Consider the following 17,159-nt stretch of genomic DNA (forward strand, 5'->3'; position numbering starts at 1 on the left):
TCAGGAAAGCACCATAATCAGTTCTAACACCCCCCCTCAAATTGATGCTGGTGAATCAACCAGCAACAATTTGTTTACCAAAAATTGATGTCGTGTCGTAGGCAAAGCCTTGGTAAAGATATCAGCATGCTGTAAATTCGTTGACACATGTGAAAGATCAATAACATGATCAGTATATGCATCTCTAATGTAGTGACAGTCCACCTCAATATGCTTAGTTCGCTCATGAAATATTGGATTTTCTGTGATTCGAATAGCACTAGTATTATCAACATGTAGTGAAGTAGGAGTCAACTGAGGAAAACCCAACTCAGAAAGAAGACGTCGAAGCCAAAGTATTTCAGAACAAGCAGCAGACATGGCTCGGTATTCGGCTTCAGTAGAAGATTTAGAAACACGTTCTTGTTTCTTGCATTTCCAAGACACAAGAGCATGGCCAAGATACATGCACCAGCCTGTAGTGGACCGTCGCGATTGAGGACAACCTGCCCAATCAGCATCACTATAGGCTTTAAGTTGGAGAGATGAACCAGATGGGTAAAACAAACCACGTTCTTGTGTGCCAAGTAAATAGCAAATTATGCGTTGGACAGCTGCAAGATGAAGATGACGTGGCTGATGCATAAATTGACTCATCAAATTAACGGCGTAGGAAATATCTGGTCTAGTTATTGTCAAGTACACCAAACTCCCAACCAACCATCGGTAATGTGTAGGATCAGAAAGAATGTTGCCATCATCTGCTCGGTATTTGACATTAACCTCAAGAGGAGTAGCCACTGGAGTAGAGTGCTCAAGACGCGCTAAAGCAATGAGATCTTTAGTATATTTGTGCTGATTAAGAAAAATCTCATGAGGAGAATAATGCACTTCAAGACCAAGAAAATATGTGAGTTTCCCAAGATCCTTCATGTGAAAAGAAGAGTGTAAAGAACCTTTTAATTTTTTAATTCCATCTTGATATGTTCCTGTGATAATAATATCATCCACATAGACTAGAAGAATAGTAATACCTCTAGCACAATTGCGAAGAAACATAGAAGGATCATTATTGCTTTGTTGGAAACCAATATGGCGGAGAGTCTTGTGAAACTTTTCGAACCAAGCCCGTGGAGCTTGTTTAAGGCCATAAAGAGAACGACGTAGATAGCAAACATCAGATAATGAACTACCAGTGACACCTGGAGGGAGCTTCATATAAACTTGTTCTTTGAGATCACCATGCAAGAAAGCATTTTTTACGTCCATTTGAAAGAGAGGCCAAGCTTGTGATGCGGCTACAGCAAGGAGAGTACGAACAGTTGTCATCTTTGCCACAGGAGCAAATGTCTCCTCATAATTAATACCATACTCTTTCTTGTTGCCAAGAGCCACTAAGCGAGCTTTATAATGATCCAATGATCCATCAGATTTGAGTTTAACTGAAATCCATTTGCAACCAATGGGTTTGTGACCAACAGGACAAGAAACAATATCCTAAGTATGATTTTGTTGGAGTGCATCCAATTCTTCCTGCATAGCTTTCTGCCAACATGGATGTTTTATGGCCTGGGAATATGAAGAAGGGATAAAAGTGGATGACAAAGTGGTAAAAAGTGACAAACGATCAGGAGGCTTTAATTGGTGAGTAGATCGTCGAAGAGGAGGTGCAGGACTTGCATCAGGAGGTGTAGCAATTGGATCAACATGTGAAATATCTTGATCTAGAGGTGCTGGACTTGGATCAGCCGGTGCAATACTTGGATCAGAAATGGATGATGGTGGATCGGAAGGGCCGTCTTCTGCACGAGTTGTTGATGTACCTCTTCGCTTATAAACCATCCCAGGTTTAAACCTTGTAATAACATTAGATGATGAATCACTGCCAAAGTCATGAAGATAGGAATAGGAAAGTGGAGGAGATGAAATCTGGTTAGTTTGAAAATAAAATTGCTTTTCTACAAACACAACATTACGAGAGATACGAATACGACGAAGAGATGGATCATAGCAGAGAAATCCTTTTTGATTAGGAGCATAACCAAGAAAGGCACAACGAGCAGCTTGGGCAGTCAATTTATTCCTTTAAGGGGCAGGAAGATGAACATAACAAAGACAACCAAAAATATGCAGATGATTATAGTCGGGATTAATTTTATGCAAACGGAAATATGGAGATTGATGCTGAAGAATAGGAGAAGGAAGTCTATTTATAAGATATACGGCTGTAGAAATAGCTTCCACCAAAAAATTAGCAGGTACAGAGGCATCAAGCAGTAGAGTACGTGCAACTTCCAAGAGATGCCGATTTTTTCTTTCGGCAACTCCATTTTGTTGCGGAGTATAAGGACAACTCCACTGGGAAACAATGCCTTCATTTTTAAGATAGTTTTGAAAAGCATGAGATGTATATTCACCTCCAGAATCAGAGCGGAGAATTTTTATGGAAGTGGAAAACTGAGTTTTAACATAGGCTAAGAAACGTTTGAAGACATCAAAAACTTCATATTTAGAATGCAAAAAATAAATCCATGAATGACGACTATAATCATCTATAAATGTGACAAAGTATTTGTGATGAGAATGAGAAGGAACGAGAGAAATGCCCCAAACATCATTATGAATCAGATCAAAACAATTGCTAGAAATTTTATTATGAATTGGAAAAGGAAGAGTCATGCTTTTACCCATTTTACAACTATCACAAGTAGATTGAGAGATATTATGAGCAGAAATTGACTCTTTATTCAAAAGCAAACCAGAATTCAACAAAAACAATAATTTTGTGGCATTAGGATGACCAAGACGTTTATGCCATAGTTGAGATGCAGCATGCGAAGTAGAACAAAATAATGAAAACAATGATTTATTGCTGGGATAGCCTGACAAGCGTAGAGGAAATAATCGTCCGCATTTAGGTCCCTTCTCGATCACCTTCCCCGAGTCCTGATCCTGCACAATACAACCAGATTTAAAAAATGAGACGGTACAGTTGTTATCAACTAATTGTCCAACTGAAATCAAATTTGAAGTTAAGCGAGGTGTATGAAAAACATTAGTCAATGGCAAAGGATGTGCGATATCACCAACGGATTGAATGGGAAGACGTTCACCATCAGCAGTGTGTATTTGTAACTTCCCCACATAAGGTTTCACATTAGTAAGATTTGTTGAAGAAAAAGTCATGTGATTGGATGCACCAGAGTCAACATACCAAATAGGTGAAGATGGAATCTTACCAGTAAGACCAATTGCAGAAAATGCAGATTGGATCATTTGTTGAACTACCTCAGGAGTTAAGACATTAGAAAATTGAGATGGTTGCTGAAATGAAGGTCCCTCTGTGGCCACAGCACTCATAGCCTCGGTTGTCGATTCTGAGGTCGTTTACGGCATTCAGAAAGTACATGCCCAGGCTTCTTACAATAAGTGCAGCATTTTTTCTTACATTGGTTAGCAATATGCCCATATTCCTTGCAGCTATAACACTGGATGTTGCTCATATCTCTTCCCTTGGCCTGAGTTGCATAGGCAACATCTAGTGAAATTGAAGAAGTCCTCTTTTGTTCAAGAGCAGCTTGCGTAAAAGCTCGTTGTTCTTCGCGAAGTAATTCTCCCAGACAAATGTCTAATGATGGAGAAGGACTTCTATTCATCAGACTGGAACGCAGAGATTCAAACTCCCGTCGCAATTTCATAAGAAACTGGTCTCTTTGAGTAACTTCATGCACCTTTTGAATGGTGGGTAGTCTCTCAGATGGAACAGCAGCATAAACGAGTTCCTGATATTCAGCCCAAAGATTCATAAATCCAGAGTAATAATCTTGAATGGACATATTACCTTGTGAATATTCAGCAAGGTCCAATTCGAGTTGAAACCTCCTTGCTGAATTGTCTTGATTGTAAATCCTTTTAAGATGATCCCACATCTCCTTAGCAGTGTGAAAGGAACGCAGATTGATAACAAGATGAGGATCCAGCTAATGATTTTGGCATCACGAGACTCCCATTGAGCAATCCGAGTAGCATCTGTCCCTGCTGTTGGTTTGACAGTAGACCCATCAAGATGTCCCCATAGTTCCTTCCCTTTGACAAACATACGAAATTGAAACTCCCAAGAAAAATAATTCTTGCCATTCAATTTAATAGGCAAAACTTCTAATTTTTCTGACATTGTAAGACAAAAAAAAAAAAAAAACTCAAAAGAAATGTAAGAATACACAAATAATCAGAAACTTAAACAAACACCAGACACCACAGATACTACTATGATGTATTCCAACGAAGAAAGCCTACAACCTTCTCTAAATCAGACAAGCTATGATACAATGTCAAAATGATTTTTCAAAATATATTTATGTCCCTTTCCTTAGCACAATGCTATCCTTATATACAGGATCATCCTATTACAATGATCATTTACTTCTCCAAAACTATAGCTATAAACTCCCTAAGATTGAGTATTTACAAATGAATGCTATAATTACATATAACAGCTGTAGTATCCTTGCTGATATCGCTAGTAAAAGCTCAATCCCTTAGATCAAGCAATCAACTCAATCATCTCTGAAACTTCTGATTTCCTCAATTATAGGGTCAATTCCTTGATTCAGGAAAGCACCATAATCAGTTCTAACAATTTCATCCCACAGACAGATTCATCTCACAAACTTTTGTGACAAAGGATTCATTTCAGGAACTTTTGTTTCAATGCCAAACCCCGCCAGAAAATTGCATTTTGGGGTGAAACTTTTGTCACAAAAATGTCTTTCACTATCTCAAAAAATTTTGTGACAAAGGATTCATTCAGAAACTTTTGTGGCAACACTAAACTCCATCACAAAGAACACATGTCCAAGAGTAAAAGGGAAAAGAGAAAATTCCACTGAACTAAATATGTTTTACAAATCCCTATGCATAGACCACTCACCAATCATCGGCCTACAACCTCTGAAATTGTTGCATCATCAATGGAAGAGATTTCTAGCCGTGATGTGGGATTAGTTTCTCCGTCTTTATCTTCATTTCTTCTTGAGAAAGCAGGATTTTTGGGATTTTCCATTGTAGCAGTTTCATTCTTAAGCATTGAAGAAATTTCTAACATGGAAGGCCTATCATTTGCATCTTCTTGGACACATAGTAGAGCAATTTGCAAGCATCTCATCAATTTGCAGAATGAATGTGTATCATCAAGTGAAGGGTCCATGATATCCATCCCTTTTCCTTCTTTCCAAAGTTCATATGCCTGAAATTGTTGAAGATTTCCCACCATGTAATTGAAAAGGTGGAGATTCAATTCTTAGCAAAAGGAAAGTAAATATATCTATTAATTATGAGGAAGGGATATTAAGGTAACTTACATATTCTAGAAGGTATGTGTCTTCATTTGAACCATAGAAACAGGAAGTCTTCTTGCCACTTATGATTTGTAGAAGGAGAACTCCAAAGCTATAAACATCTGATTTAGTAGAGTATAAACCTTTTTTTACATATTCAGGAGGTATATAACCACTGCATTGAATGATATTCAAAACAAATATTACTAAGTATCTAGCAATAAAAAGCTCAAGTTAAAAAGTAGAAGCTTTAATTAGGAAATAATTACTATGTTCCAACGATCCGGTCCGTATTTGCTTCTAGTGCATCTTTTGTGAAAATTCTGGCCATACCAAAATCTGAGATCTTAGGCCTCATCTCATCGTCAAGTAAAATGTTGCTAGCTTTCAAGTCTCGATGTATTATTGTCAATCTTGAGTATTCTTGGAGATATAGAAGTCCTTGAGTAACCCCTTCAATGATATGAACACGCTTTCTCCAATCCAATTGATATCGTCTAATAGGATCTGCAATCGCATTGAAATAATTAAATAAATGTTGTTCAATCAGTTCTGCATGGAAATATACTATAAAATTCAGGAATAGTAGAGACACAAGGAAGTGAGACCATGCCACCAGGAATTAGTGACTTGTCTTCTTTTACACCAAAACAGTGAAAAATCTCATCATAATGATTTACCAAAGAGGTAGAGGTCCAAGCTTTTGTTTGGCATGTACTCATAAATCAGCATTTGTTCATGGTGTTCGATGCAAAATCCCAAAACTTTGACAAGATTTACGTGTTGTAGTTTTGCTGTAAGCATGACCTCGTTCTTAAATTCCTCGAATCCTTGAGTTGAAGCTTTTGAAAGCTTTTTCACAGCAATTTCTTGTCCATTTGGCAATAGACCCTAGCAAGTTAACAGTGCTCATGATTTGCATGTTGAATGGGGCATAATATAGGGTGTTTAGTGTTTTACATGGACGTAACAATTGAAAGTGAGACTAATAATTATGGAGCATTGACATGTCCCATTACAGATTGGTCAACTAATTACCTTGTAAATTCCTACCAAAAAAAAACTAATTACCTTGTAAACCGGACCATAACCACCCTCTCCAAGCTTATTTTCAATTGAAAAGCCATCTGTTGCTGCCTCAATGTCAGTACTGCCAAAGACTTGCAGATTAGGAACATTGCTATTAAACTTTCCAGCTGTTGCCATATAACTTGCCCTGGATTCTGATTCTTTAGCTGCTTAGTTGTTCCATCCCAAACCACAACCATGGAAAAGCAAAAGGATTTAAAAAAAAAAGGATCACACAGAGCTTTGAGATGCAGTTCTTCATTCGCAGTTATAAATTAAAGAAAAATCCGAAACTTCTAATTTTAAAAGGGTGAATATATAAAGCTTGAATGAGCTCTATGTATACCTTTAGGCTTGTGCATTCTCATGCGGAAGTAACACATCATGGAGCCTAATACGAGTATAACTGCAGCTGTTGTAGTCAAAATGATTAATAGAAGTGGCCGCTTGTTTTGTCCACCGCTTCCACCCTCTTTAGCTGTGAAAACATTATTTCATTGTAACAATTGGGGAGGGATGTCATAAACATCTTCAAAGTTGTCAAAAGTCAACTCATTGTACAGATAATCTTCATTTCAACAGTAAACAATTGAGTTTATAGATATGTATTCGTATCTTATGATTGATTAGTTTGGAGTAAACAATTATTGAGATAATCTTCATTCAACATAACCGAATTTTTTTATTTTCATGTCTTTTACAGCAAATCAAACCTTAATCTGAGAGGGCAATGACATGCATTTTGAAAGCGACTCATATTTTTTTTTTTCGACATCAGCCGACTAATTTATTGCTTTTGTCTACTACAAGGTCCAAAGACACCAAAGCATTGCATGGGCAGATTTTCCTTTTTCTAAATGATCAATCAACAATTATCAGTCTGATTTCTTTAATTAGGAGCAATGAAATTCTTGCATCCAGAGAAAGGTCATCAAATAGAGTACTATAATTATTGAACTTCAATTTAATTCCTACCTGCTGCAAGAGAAAGCTCCCAATTATCATCCAGTAAGACCTGCCAGACAAAGTATCCAAGCAAACTCTTCTCTTTAGCATAAGAAACTTTTATTTTCACAATTTCAGCATCATCAAAACAGATCCAAGCTGACCCAATTGTGCAGTACTTAACCACATAAGTAGCATTGTATATTACGTCAGCCCCAGATATCTGAATCCGAGCCTTGATATCCTTGTAGCTCATGGCCCCATCCTCTGTAATGGCTAGACCGGTTGCTGGTCCGGTTGCTGGTGCACCAATAGTGTTGTCCGAAGGATTCAAGAGTGTAAAGGCATAGCCATAGAAAGGCAAGCCCAAAACCAGTTTGGAAGCAGACAATCCCTTATCAATCCATGCATTGATACCATAATCTGTATTAGCAATACTTGATGGATCATATAAAGCTGCATGAGCACCTGTGAAATTTTTCCCCTTAGGACGATAGTAGTCATAGGCCATTACATGTACCCAATTCAAGTTCTCCCGGATTGAATCAACTGGGAAAGTAGAAGACTCCAAATCCGGTGAGTATCGAACCACTGCTGTCAAAATCAGTTGCTCCTGGCTAGAGTTTTCAGCCTCAGAATCGATAGCAGCTCGCCACTCTTGAAATAAATTGCCCATGTTGACCATGTCTGAGCTTGTGTTGGCTGAAACCCAGCAAAGGTCTAGGCCATGGAAGCCGCTAAGCCTTGCAAATTTGATTGAAGAATCAATGAAAGACTTTCTGCGAGAAGGGTTACTGACCAGTGTTGAAAAGTCTAAGTAGTTTTCACTTCCACCCCAAATGGAGAGAAGGATAGTGATTGATGGGTTATTTTTCTTGAGGGTGTCTGTGAAGGTGGAGAAGTATTGCATTTGCACCCCAGAGAAAGACACATTGAGTTCATAGGATGATGCATTGAGACCAACAAAAGCGTAAATAAGGTGAGTAAAGAGGGCAGAGTTTATGTCAGAAATGGGGAATTGACTGCCAGAATACCAGTATCCCACTTTGATGTTCTTAGATTGTGCCTCTGAAGGTTGCAGTATAAAAGCAAGAAGACTATGGAAAAAGAGCACAACTATAGACAATTTGGATACCATGGAGAATGTTATAAGGTAGTTGGTGTTAATTGGCCCTGTGAGCGAGCATATAATGGCTGTATATATAACTAATACAACCAACAGTTGTACAACTAATACATCATAGTCCAAGTATACCAAACTTGTAGGCCTGATCAATAAATGACATAAAAAATCTTTGGTTAAAGTCGCCGGAGTACGTCCGACCTCTCTTTCACCAAGTTGGTTGAGCAGATATTTTCAGATAGCAACAGCTGTTTTCTGTGGTGTTGTGTTAATGCATTAAACTGGCCATGTTGGTCATGTCAGAGCTTGTGTTAATTAGCTGGACCCAGCAGAGGTCTAGGCCATGGAAGCCATAAAGCCTTGCAAATTTGATTGAAGAACCAATGAAAGACTTTCTGTGTTGAAAAGACTGAGTCTACGGTTCCACCCCCAATGGAGAGAAGGGTGGTGATTGATGGGTTCTTTTGCTTGAGGGTGTCTGTGAAGGCCTGCAAGGTCTGATCTGAGGAAGAGTCAACAGAGAGCTCATTGGATGATGAATTAAGACCGCCATAAGCGTAAATAAGGTGAGTAAAGAGGGCAGAATACCAGTATCCCCGTTCGATCCAGGATTGTGCCTCTGAAGGTTGCAGTCTAAAAGCAACAAAAATATGGAAAAGGAGTACAACAATAAATTTGGATAAATTTGGATGCTATGGAGAATAGGTAATTGAAGTTTGCTTGTTTGCGAGCAAATTGATATATTGCTGTACTCATAAAGACATGCACTAAGACTAGATTTCTTTCGTGATCACAGTCAAAAAAAGAATTATATGTGCATATATTCATTATCAGAGGCACGTAGATAAATTGCCTTTGCCAATGTAGACCGCTGGCCTTGGATTCCAATGTCACCCTCCATCCATGTAGGTAGTGACTTTTAGCGAGGGGAACAGAGAACAGTTTTACTAAATTAACTTGAGACTAATTAATAAAGCATTTAACCAGCTACTATGAAGCATCCTACTTTGACTTGCCGCCAAAGCGTACCAAGATTCAAACTTGTGCAGATTACTGACATACAATACAGTTGTTTTATTTGGTGTTTTGAGTCTTTTGACGGTTCCACACAAAGCCAAATCTAAATTACTCGAAAACCCAGATGTCAAAAGGATAGAAGTTGCCAATCACGTAGGATAGCTAGCTGCATGTACTCTTAATTCGTTTTAGGTGGCTTCTAGACATATTGAATCTGTCTCGACTTGAAAAATCAATACATACATATGATCTTACTTTTGGATAACTTCAAGCTGAAATTGTGGACCAGAATCTGTTTCTGCAGACGTAGTAACACAAGTCTAATTATATAACATTATTGGTCCTCTACTCCTCTCTATGCCAATACACCACACGTAAGTCTAACATGGAATTTGTTTCTTTCAAAGTTGAGACTAAAATTCTATATCTGTATGTATGTATAGCTCGCAGAAGCTGATTGTCATAGCTATTCTTAGCTAGCTTGCTCCTTAATTTGCATCAATGGCTTCCAAAACCAAAAGTACCCTTCCAATGTTTTTCTTTTCCACCCTCATTTTCCTTATCCATTTCAACTTCTCTGCCGCCCAAACTGCAGTGGTTAAAGGCGTTTACTGGTTCCCGGACAGTGGATTTGAAGCCTCGGCCATAAACTCCAACATTTTCACTCATCTTTTCTGTGCATTTGCTGATCTTGACAACAATACATACCAAGTCACCATTTCACCCTCAAACTCAGCCCCTTTCTCAAGCTTCACACAAACAGTCCAACAAAAGAACCCATCAGTGAAAACCCTCTTATCCATTGGTGGAGGAAATGCGGATGAAACAAAATTTGCCGCAATGGCTAGCGAAGCCAGCAGGCGCAAATCGTTCATTGACTCCTCCATCCAACTGGCCAGGTCTAACAACTTCCATGGCCTAGACCTTGATTGGGAGTACCCTGCCTCCCCCACTGAGATGACCAATTTCGGTAGCCTTCTGACCGAGTGGAGAGCTGCCGTGGCCAGTGAGGCAGAGGCTTCAGGCAAGACTGCATTGCTTTTGTCCGCGGCGGTGTTTCATTCTGCAGATTACTACGGCGGCGTAAGTCACCCCTTTGAGTCCATATCAAACAGCTTAGACTGGATCAATGTAATGAGTTATGACTTCTATGGCCCTGGTTTTGCCTCAGGCAAAACTAGCACTGCACCACCTGCTGCATTATACAACACAACAGCTACTCAGATTAATGGGGATGCTGGTATCCGATCTTGGCTTCAGGCAGGTTTGGCAGCCAAGAAAATAGTGCTGGGGCTTCCATTTATTGGGTATGCTTGGCGTTTGTTGGATGCTAATAACCATGGCCTTTTTGCTCCTGCTGATGGACCGGCTATAGGGACAGATGGGGCCCTAGGGTACAGCCAAATAAGGAATTTCATAAGCGAGAATGAGGCACAGACGGTGTACGATGACAAGGTTATCACAAACTATTGCTATTCTGGGACAACATGGATTGGTTACGATGACACACAGAGCATCTCTGTCAAGGTTTCGTATGCCAAGGAAAAGGGTCTTCTCGGTTACTTTGCATGGCATGTCGGTGCCGACAATAGTGATGGGGCTCTTGCTCAAACAGGTTAGTCATATCACATCTATTAATTTGTGAAATTAATTGAAACTCGATCTGCAGTCTGCATGTATAGCACTCCTGAAAGTGAGTGATTGAAACGATAACTAACTATATTATGTTTCTATATATTGTTGTTGCAGCTACAAGTACATGGGATGCCTGATAAGCATGAAGACTAGATTCATTGCCGAAATATGATGTATCTATACTCTATAGATGGTTAATTACCTGAATAAGACCACACTATGTCACTATATGCAGATATAGTCGTTTCTTGCAATATGAGAAATATTGTATATATATAGTATAGGAATAAATACACACGTATAACGCAAGTACAATAAAGTACTATTTCCTATACTCATTATCAGAATAAATAAATACATAAATAAAGGGAATAACAACTTTAAGATATTATCATATTGCATCTACATGAATGTTTATTTATTTTTTGGTCAACACATATATGAATGTTTATTGGTAGAAAATAAAATAAAATTATCATTTGTTAATTGGCTTCATTAGCCTAAATTAATACAAATGGCATGACATATCGATCTGCATGCTTATTGATCTTTATCTGCTTATTGGTCTTATTGTGGACAATAATGTAAAATTACATTCTTCTGGTATATGTGAAAAGTAATCGCTATGCATCCCAAGCTTAATTTTGAAGCTGCAAACAAGTCAACATTCAAATTATGCATTAGTAGAATTAATTAATGAACTAATAAAACATGAAAAAGGGTTGTTGTCAACTTGTCATAATAAAGTAATAACCGTGAAATTTCCTTGGGAAAATTTTAAATGCTAATCGGCCGATTCAGATATATCATATTCTGGCAGATCGAAATTTTGTTCTTCTAATTACCTGCTTGTGAAAGAGCCCGATTGTTGTCGAGGGCCACATTCCATGCAAAGTACCCAAGTAGTCCCTTTGCCTTGGCATACAAGACTTTGGTACATACGCTCTGTACATCATCATAACCAATCCAAGTCTTCCCACAATAGGTATAGTCAGAAACAACTGTGGCATTAAACACTTTTTGTGCATTTTTCAGAGCTATAAAAGCCCTGATAAGGGTGTAAAACAGTGACCCATCTGTTGTTATTGCCGAACCATTGGCTGGTGCAAAGATACCATGTTCATTTGGGTCTACTAGATTCCATGCATACCCATAATATGGAATCCCAAATACAATCTTATTGGCAGCCAAACCTGCTTGAATCCAAGCAGTGACCCCAGAATCCCCACTAACTGGACTTATTGGGTTGTACAACGCAGCAGGCGGCCCGGTCATGTTGGGTGACCAATTGGGCCCATAAAAGCTATATGCCTATATGCCATTACATTGACCCAGTCCAAGCTGTTTGATATTGCCCCAATGGGGTGATCCAATGAGCGGTACTTTGAAGAGTAGTACACCGCTGCGGTCAGAAGCAGCAGGGTCTTGCCACAGACCCCGGCTTCATCCACCGCAGCGGCTCGCCATTCCGTGACGAGAGCACCCAAGTTGGCCATGTCAGTGGCCGAGGAAGGGAACTCCCAATCAATGTCAAGGCCATGGAAGTTGTTAGACCTAGCAAGGTTTATGGAGGAATCAATGAATGATTTTCGGGTACTTGCTTGGCTAGCCATTGAAGCAAAAGCTGCCTTATTTCCACCTGCTCCACCAATTGACATATATAAGGGTTTTGACAGAAGGATTTTTTATCTGGACAGTTTGTGTGAAGGTGGCGAACAGGGGTTGGTTTTGTGTGGAAATGGTAGCTTGGTTGGTTTGGGAATCAAGACCAGCAAAAGCACAAAGTAAGTGAGTGAATAAGGTGGAGTCTATGGCAGAAGCTGGATATGGGAGGCCACTGTACCAGTAAGCTGCTTTCACAACATTTGTAGTGCCAACAGAAACGTGGAGTTGGAGAAGCAAAAAGAGGGTGGTGGAGAAGCAAAGCAGAAAAGTGCTTTTAGAAACCATTGATGAGAAAGATATATAAAATAATAAAATCAATTTTGTGAGAATTGAAGCTTTGAGATGTATACATTATTGTGCATGGTAATATGGTATCAATCCTTTTATAGCTAGATTTATCGAGTGACCACTGACTAGTGGGTTTATCAAATTTCGAAAGGGGTTTTGGTGATGCATTTGACAATTCCTATTCTTGTTGTGGTTAATTAGGCGTTGAATAAGATACTAACTAATAGGGATTAATTTCAATTTGATTCCCAGACTATATATTCGTATCCGTTTAGTCCCCAGATTTTTAATTTGAAAAATTTAGTCCGTAGACTTTTTCAATTTTGCCAATTAAGATTGTTTAGTTAATTTACACACTTTACATCCAAAGCTCCGTTTGCATAAAACCATGTATCAATCATGTGCCCTCCTTTTTTATAATAGAATGGTCATTTTAAATTATATTATAACTTCATACACGTTTCAACGCTAGACATGTTCATTTGATTTCAATCTAAATTGACTAAACAATCTCAATTGACAAAATTGAAAAAGACTGAGGATTAAATTTTTTAAATTAAGAATCTGGAGACCAAACTAATACAAGTATAATAATCTAGAGATCAAATTCGCATTAATCCTATTAATATATATTACAGCATATAAGTATAGTACATAACAATTTCTTTTTTTGGACTGAGATATTGTACATACTACGTAATTAACTACATATTTTATGTAAAAAGTGTTATTCTACCAATTAGCATATATATATGCCTACATGGGATTGAAAGGCTACTTCATTTTTTTTATTTAATTTATGGTAAAGACATTCTGGCCATCTAATTAAGACAAATTAACTAACTTGTTCTCTTCATCCAATATATATAGTAAATGAACTTCAGCACCAATAGGAATTTTGTTGTATTCAACTCCACTAGGAATTTGAATGGGTCGGTTAAGACTTTAGACTGGAGTAATGTTAATTAAACTACAAATATCGAGCTGTGAACATATTGTAACATTTGACTATATATCATTAGCCAAAAAATAAATCTTGACTTAATATATATTAATTGCATAAGGCCCTTACTACAGTATTACTACGTGTTCATATTGGCCGAAGACATTTGTATAAGAGTAGTGCTAATACACCACCTTATAATGTTAGAGGCACCACCTTGTATCTTTATTTATTGATCTTAATTGACGTGGCTGATTACATATGAATTTCGTATTTGTTATAAATAAATGAAGTTTAGAATTGACTCATATATGAATAAATAACAAACTCACACATGAGTTAAAATTTATAAGATTAAGATAAAATATGGTGTTTGTAGTACTACTCTTTGTAAAAAAAGATAATAAAGAGATCCGTATTAGTCTAGTGATTTCAAATTCAAATTATGAATTTGATTTCCTTAAAAAAAAACTATATTTTCTTATAATTAATAACTGCATTAAAAGAAAATTAAGGCTCAAGGCCAATATTTATGTTTGAAAGCCATTTTTGGAATGGAATTAAGACTGCAGCCATTGCCGTCGGATGATAGAATTCTGTATCTTTTCGGACGTTCATGGTCCATTCTCCATAGATCAAAAATATACATGAAATGGGACCCAAAAAAAAAAAAGTCATATGACCTTGAACCAAATAAAAATTGGTGTGGTTCTTACAGAAATTACTCCTCATGTTCTCCAATTAAGTAAACGACCGGCTTCGATATAAATAAATATTAATAATATAAATGTTTTGACCAAAAATGATACCATATACTAAATCAACTACCATGACTGTATTTTAGAGAAGAATTATGTGCCTGCACAAGTGCACATCACTTGGCTGGTTTGGGCTTCGTTAAGATTTAAGACCTTTGACTCAACTCCTATGTCTTCTGATCCCTTTATAGGTGAAGACCTTTTTGGGTCGCTAGGCCCGTTCTTTTCTATTTTGTTTGCTTGTTTTGGACTTTATGCCCCCCCATTTGTCATCCTACACATTAGCTTTGTACGGTTTGAAATTTGAGATTGAACAATACTACATAACTGTGTTACAATCATATTGAAAAAAGAAAATTCAGTTTCAGGGAGAGAGAGAAGTAGAGAGATGAGATCAATTAAAACAATAAATAAAAAAATAAAATCCGTGGCACAGTAATAGAAACTATAAATGTTATTGTTTATTTGACCTATTGGCCTTATTGAAAGTAACGCATTATATCTGCATATATAGTGGCCTTATTGTATAGGTAATGAACCGACCACAACATGTAGATAGATCATATCAGCAATGTTCTAAATAATCGATCTTGATGCTCATCCCCATGTACTTGTAGCTGCAAGAAAACAATGGAAATATAGTTAATCGCTGTGAAGGCAGAGGTGCTATGCATACAGAGTTTCAATTAGCTTGGCAAAATTAATATATAGATTTGATGTATTGATTCCGACTGACCTGTTTGAGAAAGAGTCCAATTACTGTTGTCAGCACCAACATGCCATGCAAAGTAACCCAGAAGTCCCTTTCCCTTGGCATAAGAAACCTTGGCAGAGATAGTCTGTGTGTCATCGTAACCAATCCATGTCGTCCCAGAATAGCAATAGTTTGTACCAACCGAGGCATTGTACACAGTCTGTGCCCCATTCCTGCCTATGAAATCCCTTATTTGGCCATACCCTTGGTCCCCATTTGCCCCTATAGCCGATCCATTAGCAGGGGCAAAAAGGCCATGGTTATTAGCATCCAACAAACGCCAAGCATACCCATAAAATGGAACTCCCAGCACTAATTTCTTGGCAGCCAAACCTGCCTGAAGCCAGGACCTGACACCAGCGTCCCCATTTATCTGAGTAGCTGTTGCATTGTACAATGCAGCAGGTGGTGCAGTGCTAGTTTTGCCTGAGGCAAAACCAGGGCCATAGAAATCATAAGCCATCACACCAATCCAGTCCAAACTGTTTGATATGGCCTGAAAGGGATAACTCACGCCGCCGTAGTAATTTGCTGCATAAAATACAGCCGCTACTAAAAGCAATGGGGTTTTGCCGGAGGTATTGGACTCATTAGCCACAGCAGCTCGCCACTCGGTGATAAGGCTACCGAAGTTGGTCATCTCGGTGGTGGAGGCAGGGTACTCCCAATCAATGTCGAGGCCATTGAAGTTGTTAGACCTCGCCAACTTGATGGAGGAATCAATGAATGACTTGCGCCTTGTGGCTTGGCTTGCCATTGCAGCAAAGCTTGTTGGGCTTGCGTTTCCTCCACCGATGGATAAGAGGGTTTTGACTGATGGGTTCTTTTGTTGGACTGTTTGTGTGAAGCTTGCGAAGGGGGCTGCGTTTGAGGATGAAATCGTGACTTGGTAAGTGTTGGGGTCCAAATCAGCAAATGCACAAAAAATATGAGTGAAAAGTGTGGAGTTTATGCTAGAGGCTGCAAATCCACTGTCTGGGAACCAGTAAACGCCTTTCACCACTGTAGTTTGGGCGGCAGAGGAGTTGAGTTGGATGAGGAAAAGGAGACTGGAAAACACAGATATTATTGAAAGGGTTTTGGTTTTGGAAGCCATTGAAGCAAATTAAGAAGCTAGCTTGCTTTGCTTGCTAGCTAATTGGTATGACAATTACAAACTTGTGCGAGCTTTACAAATATATATAGATTGTGAAACTCTGACTTCTGGATGTCAATATCAACATGTTGCAAATTCGCGTGCAGGATATGAACTTTGAAAGAGACTTGCATTGCAAACTTTACTTAGTGCGGCCTATGAAAGATGACGAATTTTTGTGGTAGTTGACATAGAGAGCATGGAAGTGTTAGTCAGTTGACATATGTAGCTTTAGATTGAGTGTCAGTTACACTCAAATTCTGGTCCAAAGTGTCGGCTTGAAATTATCCAAAAGTTAGATGAGGCATTATACCACGTGTAGGGGTAGAATCGGTTTGGTAACTGAACCGATTATCTAACCGATCTTCACCGGAATGGGAAAAAAAAACAACAACTACCGTATCGATTTGGGTCGGTTACCCAATTTTTGGGATCGATCGAAATTTTGGTGGTCCAAGAGTAGCGGTTTGGTTGGACAACCGACCGAAATCGAAAAAAGACAACAACATACCT

The 17,159-nt window shown here is 38.4% G+C and overlaps 3 protein-coding genes and 1 pseudogene across 3 annotated transcripts; 1 reads left to right on the forward strand and 3 right to left on the reverse strand.

Moving 5' to 3' along the window:
* Window positions 1–4,729: 4,729 nt before the first annotated feature.
* Window positions 4,730–8,523, reverse strand: LOC147285759 (uncharacterized). The gene is made up of 7 exons (XM_086243370.1): window positions 7,359–8,523; window positions 6,730–6,861; window positions 6,387–6,550; window positions 5,996–6,206; window positions 5,585–5,822; window positions 5,340–5,490; window positions 4,730–5,224 (listed from the first exon to the last, which is right to left on the reverse strand). Exons 1-7 carry the CDS (start codon window positions 8,464–8,466, stop codon window positions 4,913–4,915), a joined length of 2,316 nt encoding a protein of 771 aa, XP_086099496.1. The 5' UTR covers window positions 8,467–8,523; the 3' UTR covers window positions 4,730–4,912.
* A 1,299-nt stretch (window positions 8,524–9,822) lies between these two features.
* On the forward strand, window positions 9,823–11,500 carry LOC147285760 (class V chitinase-like). The gene is made up of 2 exons (XM_086244508.1): window positions 9,823–11,083; window positions 11,218–11,500. Exons 1-2 carry the CDS (start codon window positions 9,970–9,972, stop codon window positions 11,238–11,240), a joined length of 1,137 nt encoding a protein of 378 aa, XP_086100634.1. The 5' UTR covers window positions 9,823–9,969; the 3' UTR covers window positions 11,241–11,500.
* A 440-nt stretch (window positions 11,501–11,940) lies between these two features.
* LOC147285761 (class V chitinase pseudogene) lies at window positions 11,941–13,053 on the reverse strand (annotated as a pseudogene).
* A 2,145-nt stretch (window positions 13,054–15,198) lies between these two features.
* Window positions 15,199–16,649, reverse strand: LOC147285762 (class V chitinase-like). The gene is made up of 2 exons (XM_086244145.1): window positions 15,494–16,649; window positions 15,199–15,374 (listed from the first exon to the last, which is right to left on the reverse strand). Exons 1-2 carry the CDS (start codon window positions 16,605–16,607, stop codon window positions 15,355–15,357), a joined length of 1,134 nt encoding a protein of 377 aa, XP_086100271.1. The 5' UTR covers window positions 16,608–16,649; the 3' UTR covers window positions 15,199–15,354.
* Window positions 16,650–17,159: the final 510 nt, after the last annotated feature.

The sequence above is a fragment of the Dryas octopetala genome, chromosome 5 (genome assembly GCF_963921425.1).
Source record: "Dryas octopetala chromosome 5, drDryOcto1.1, whole genome shotgun sequence".
Taxonomy (NCBI): domain Eukaryota; kingdom Viridiplantae; phylum Streptophyta; class Magnoliopsida; order Rosales; family Rosaceae; genus Dryas; species Dryas octopetala.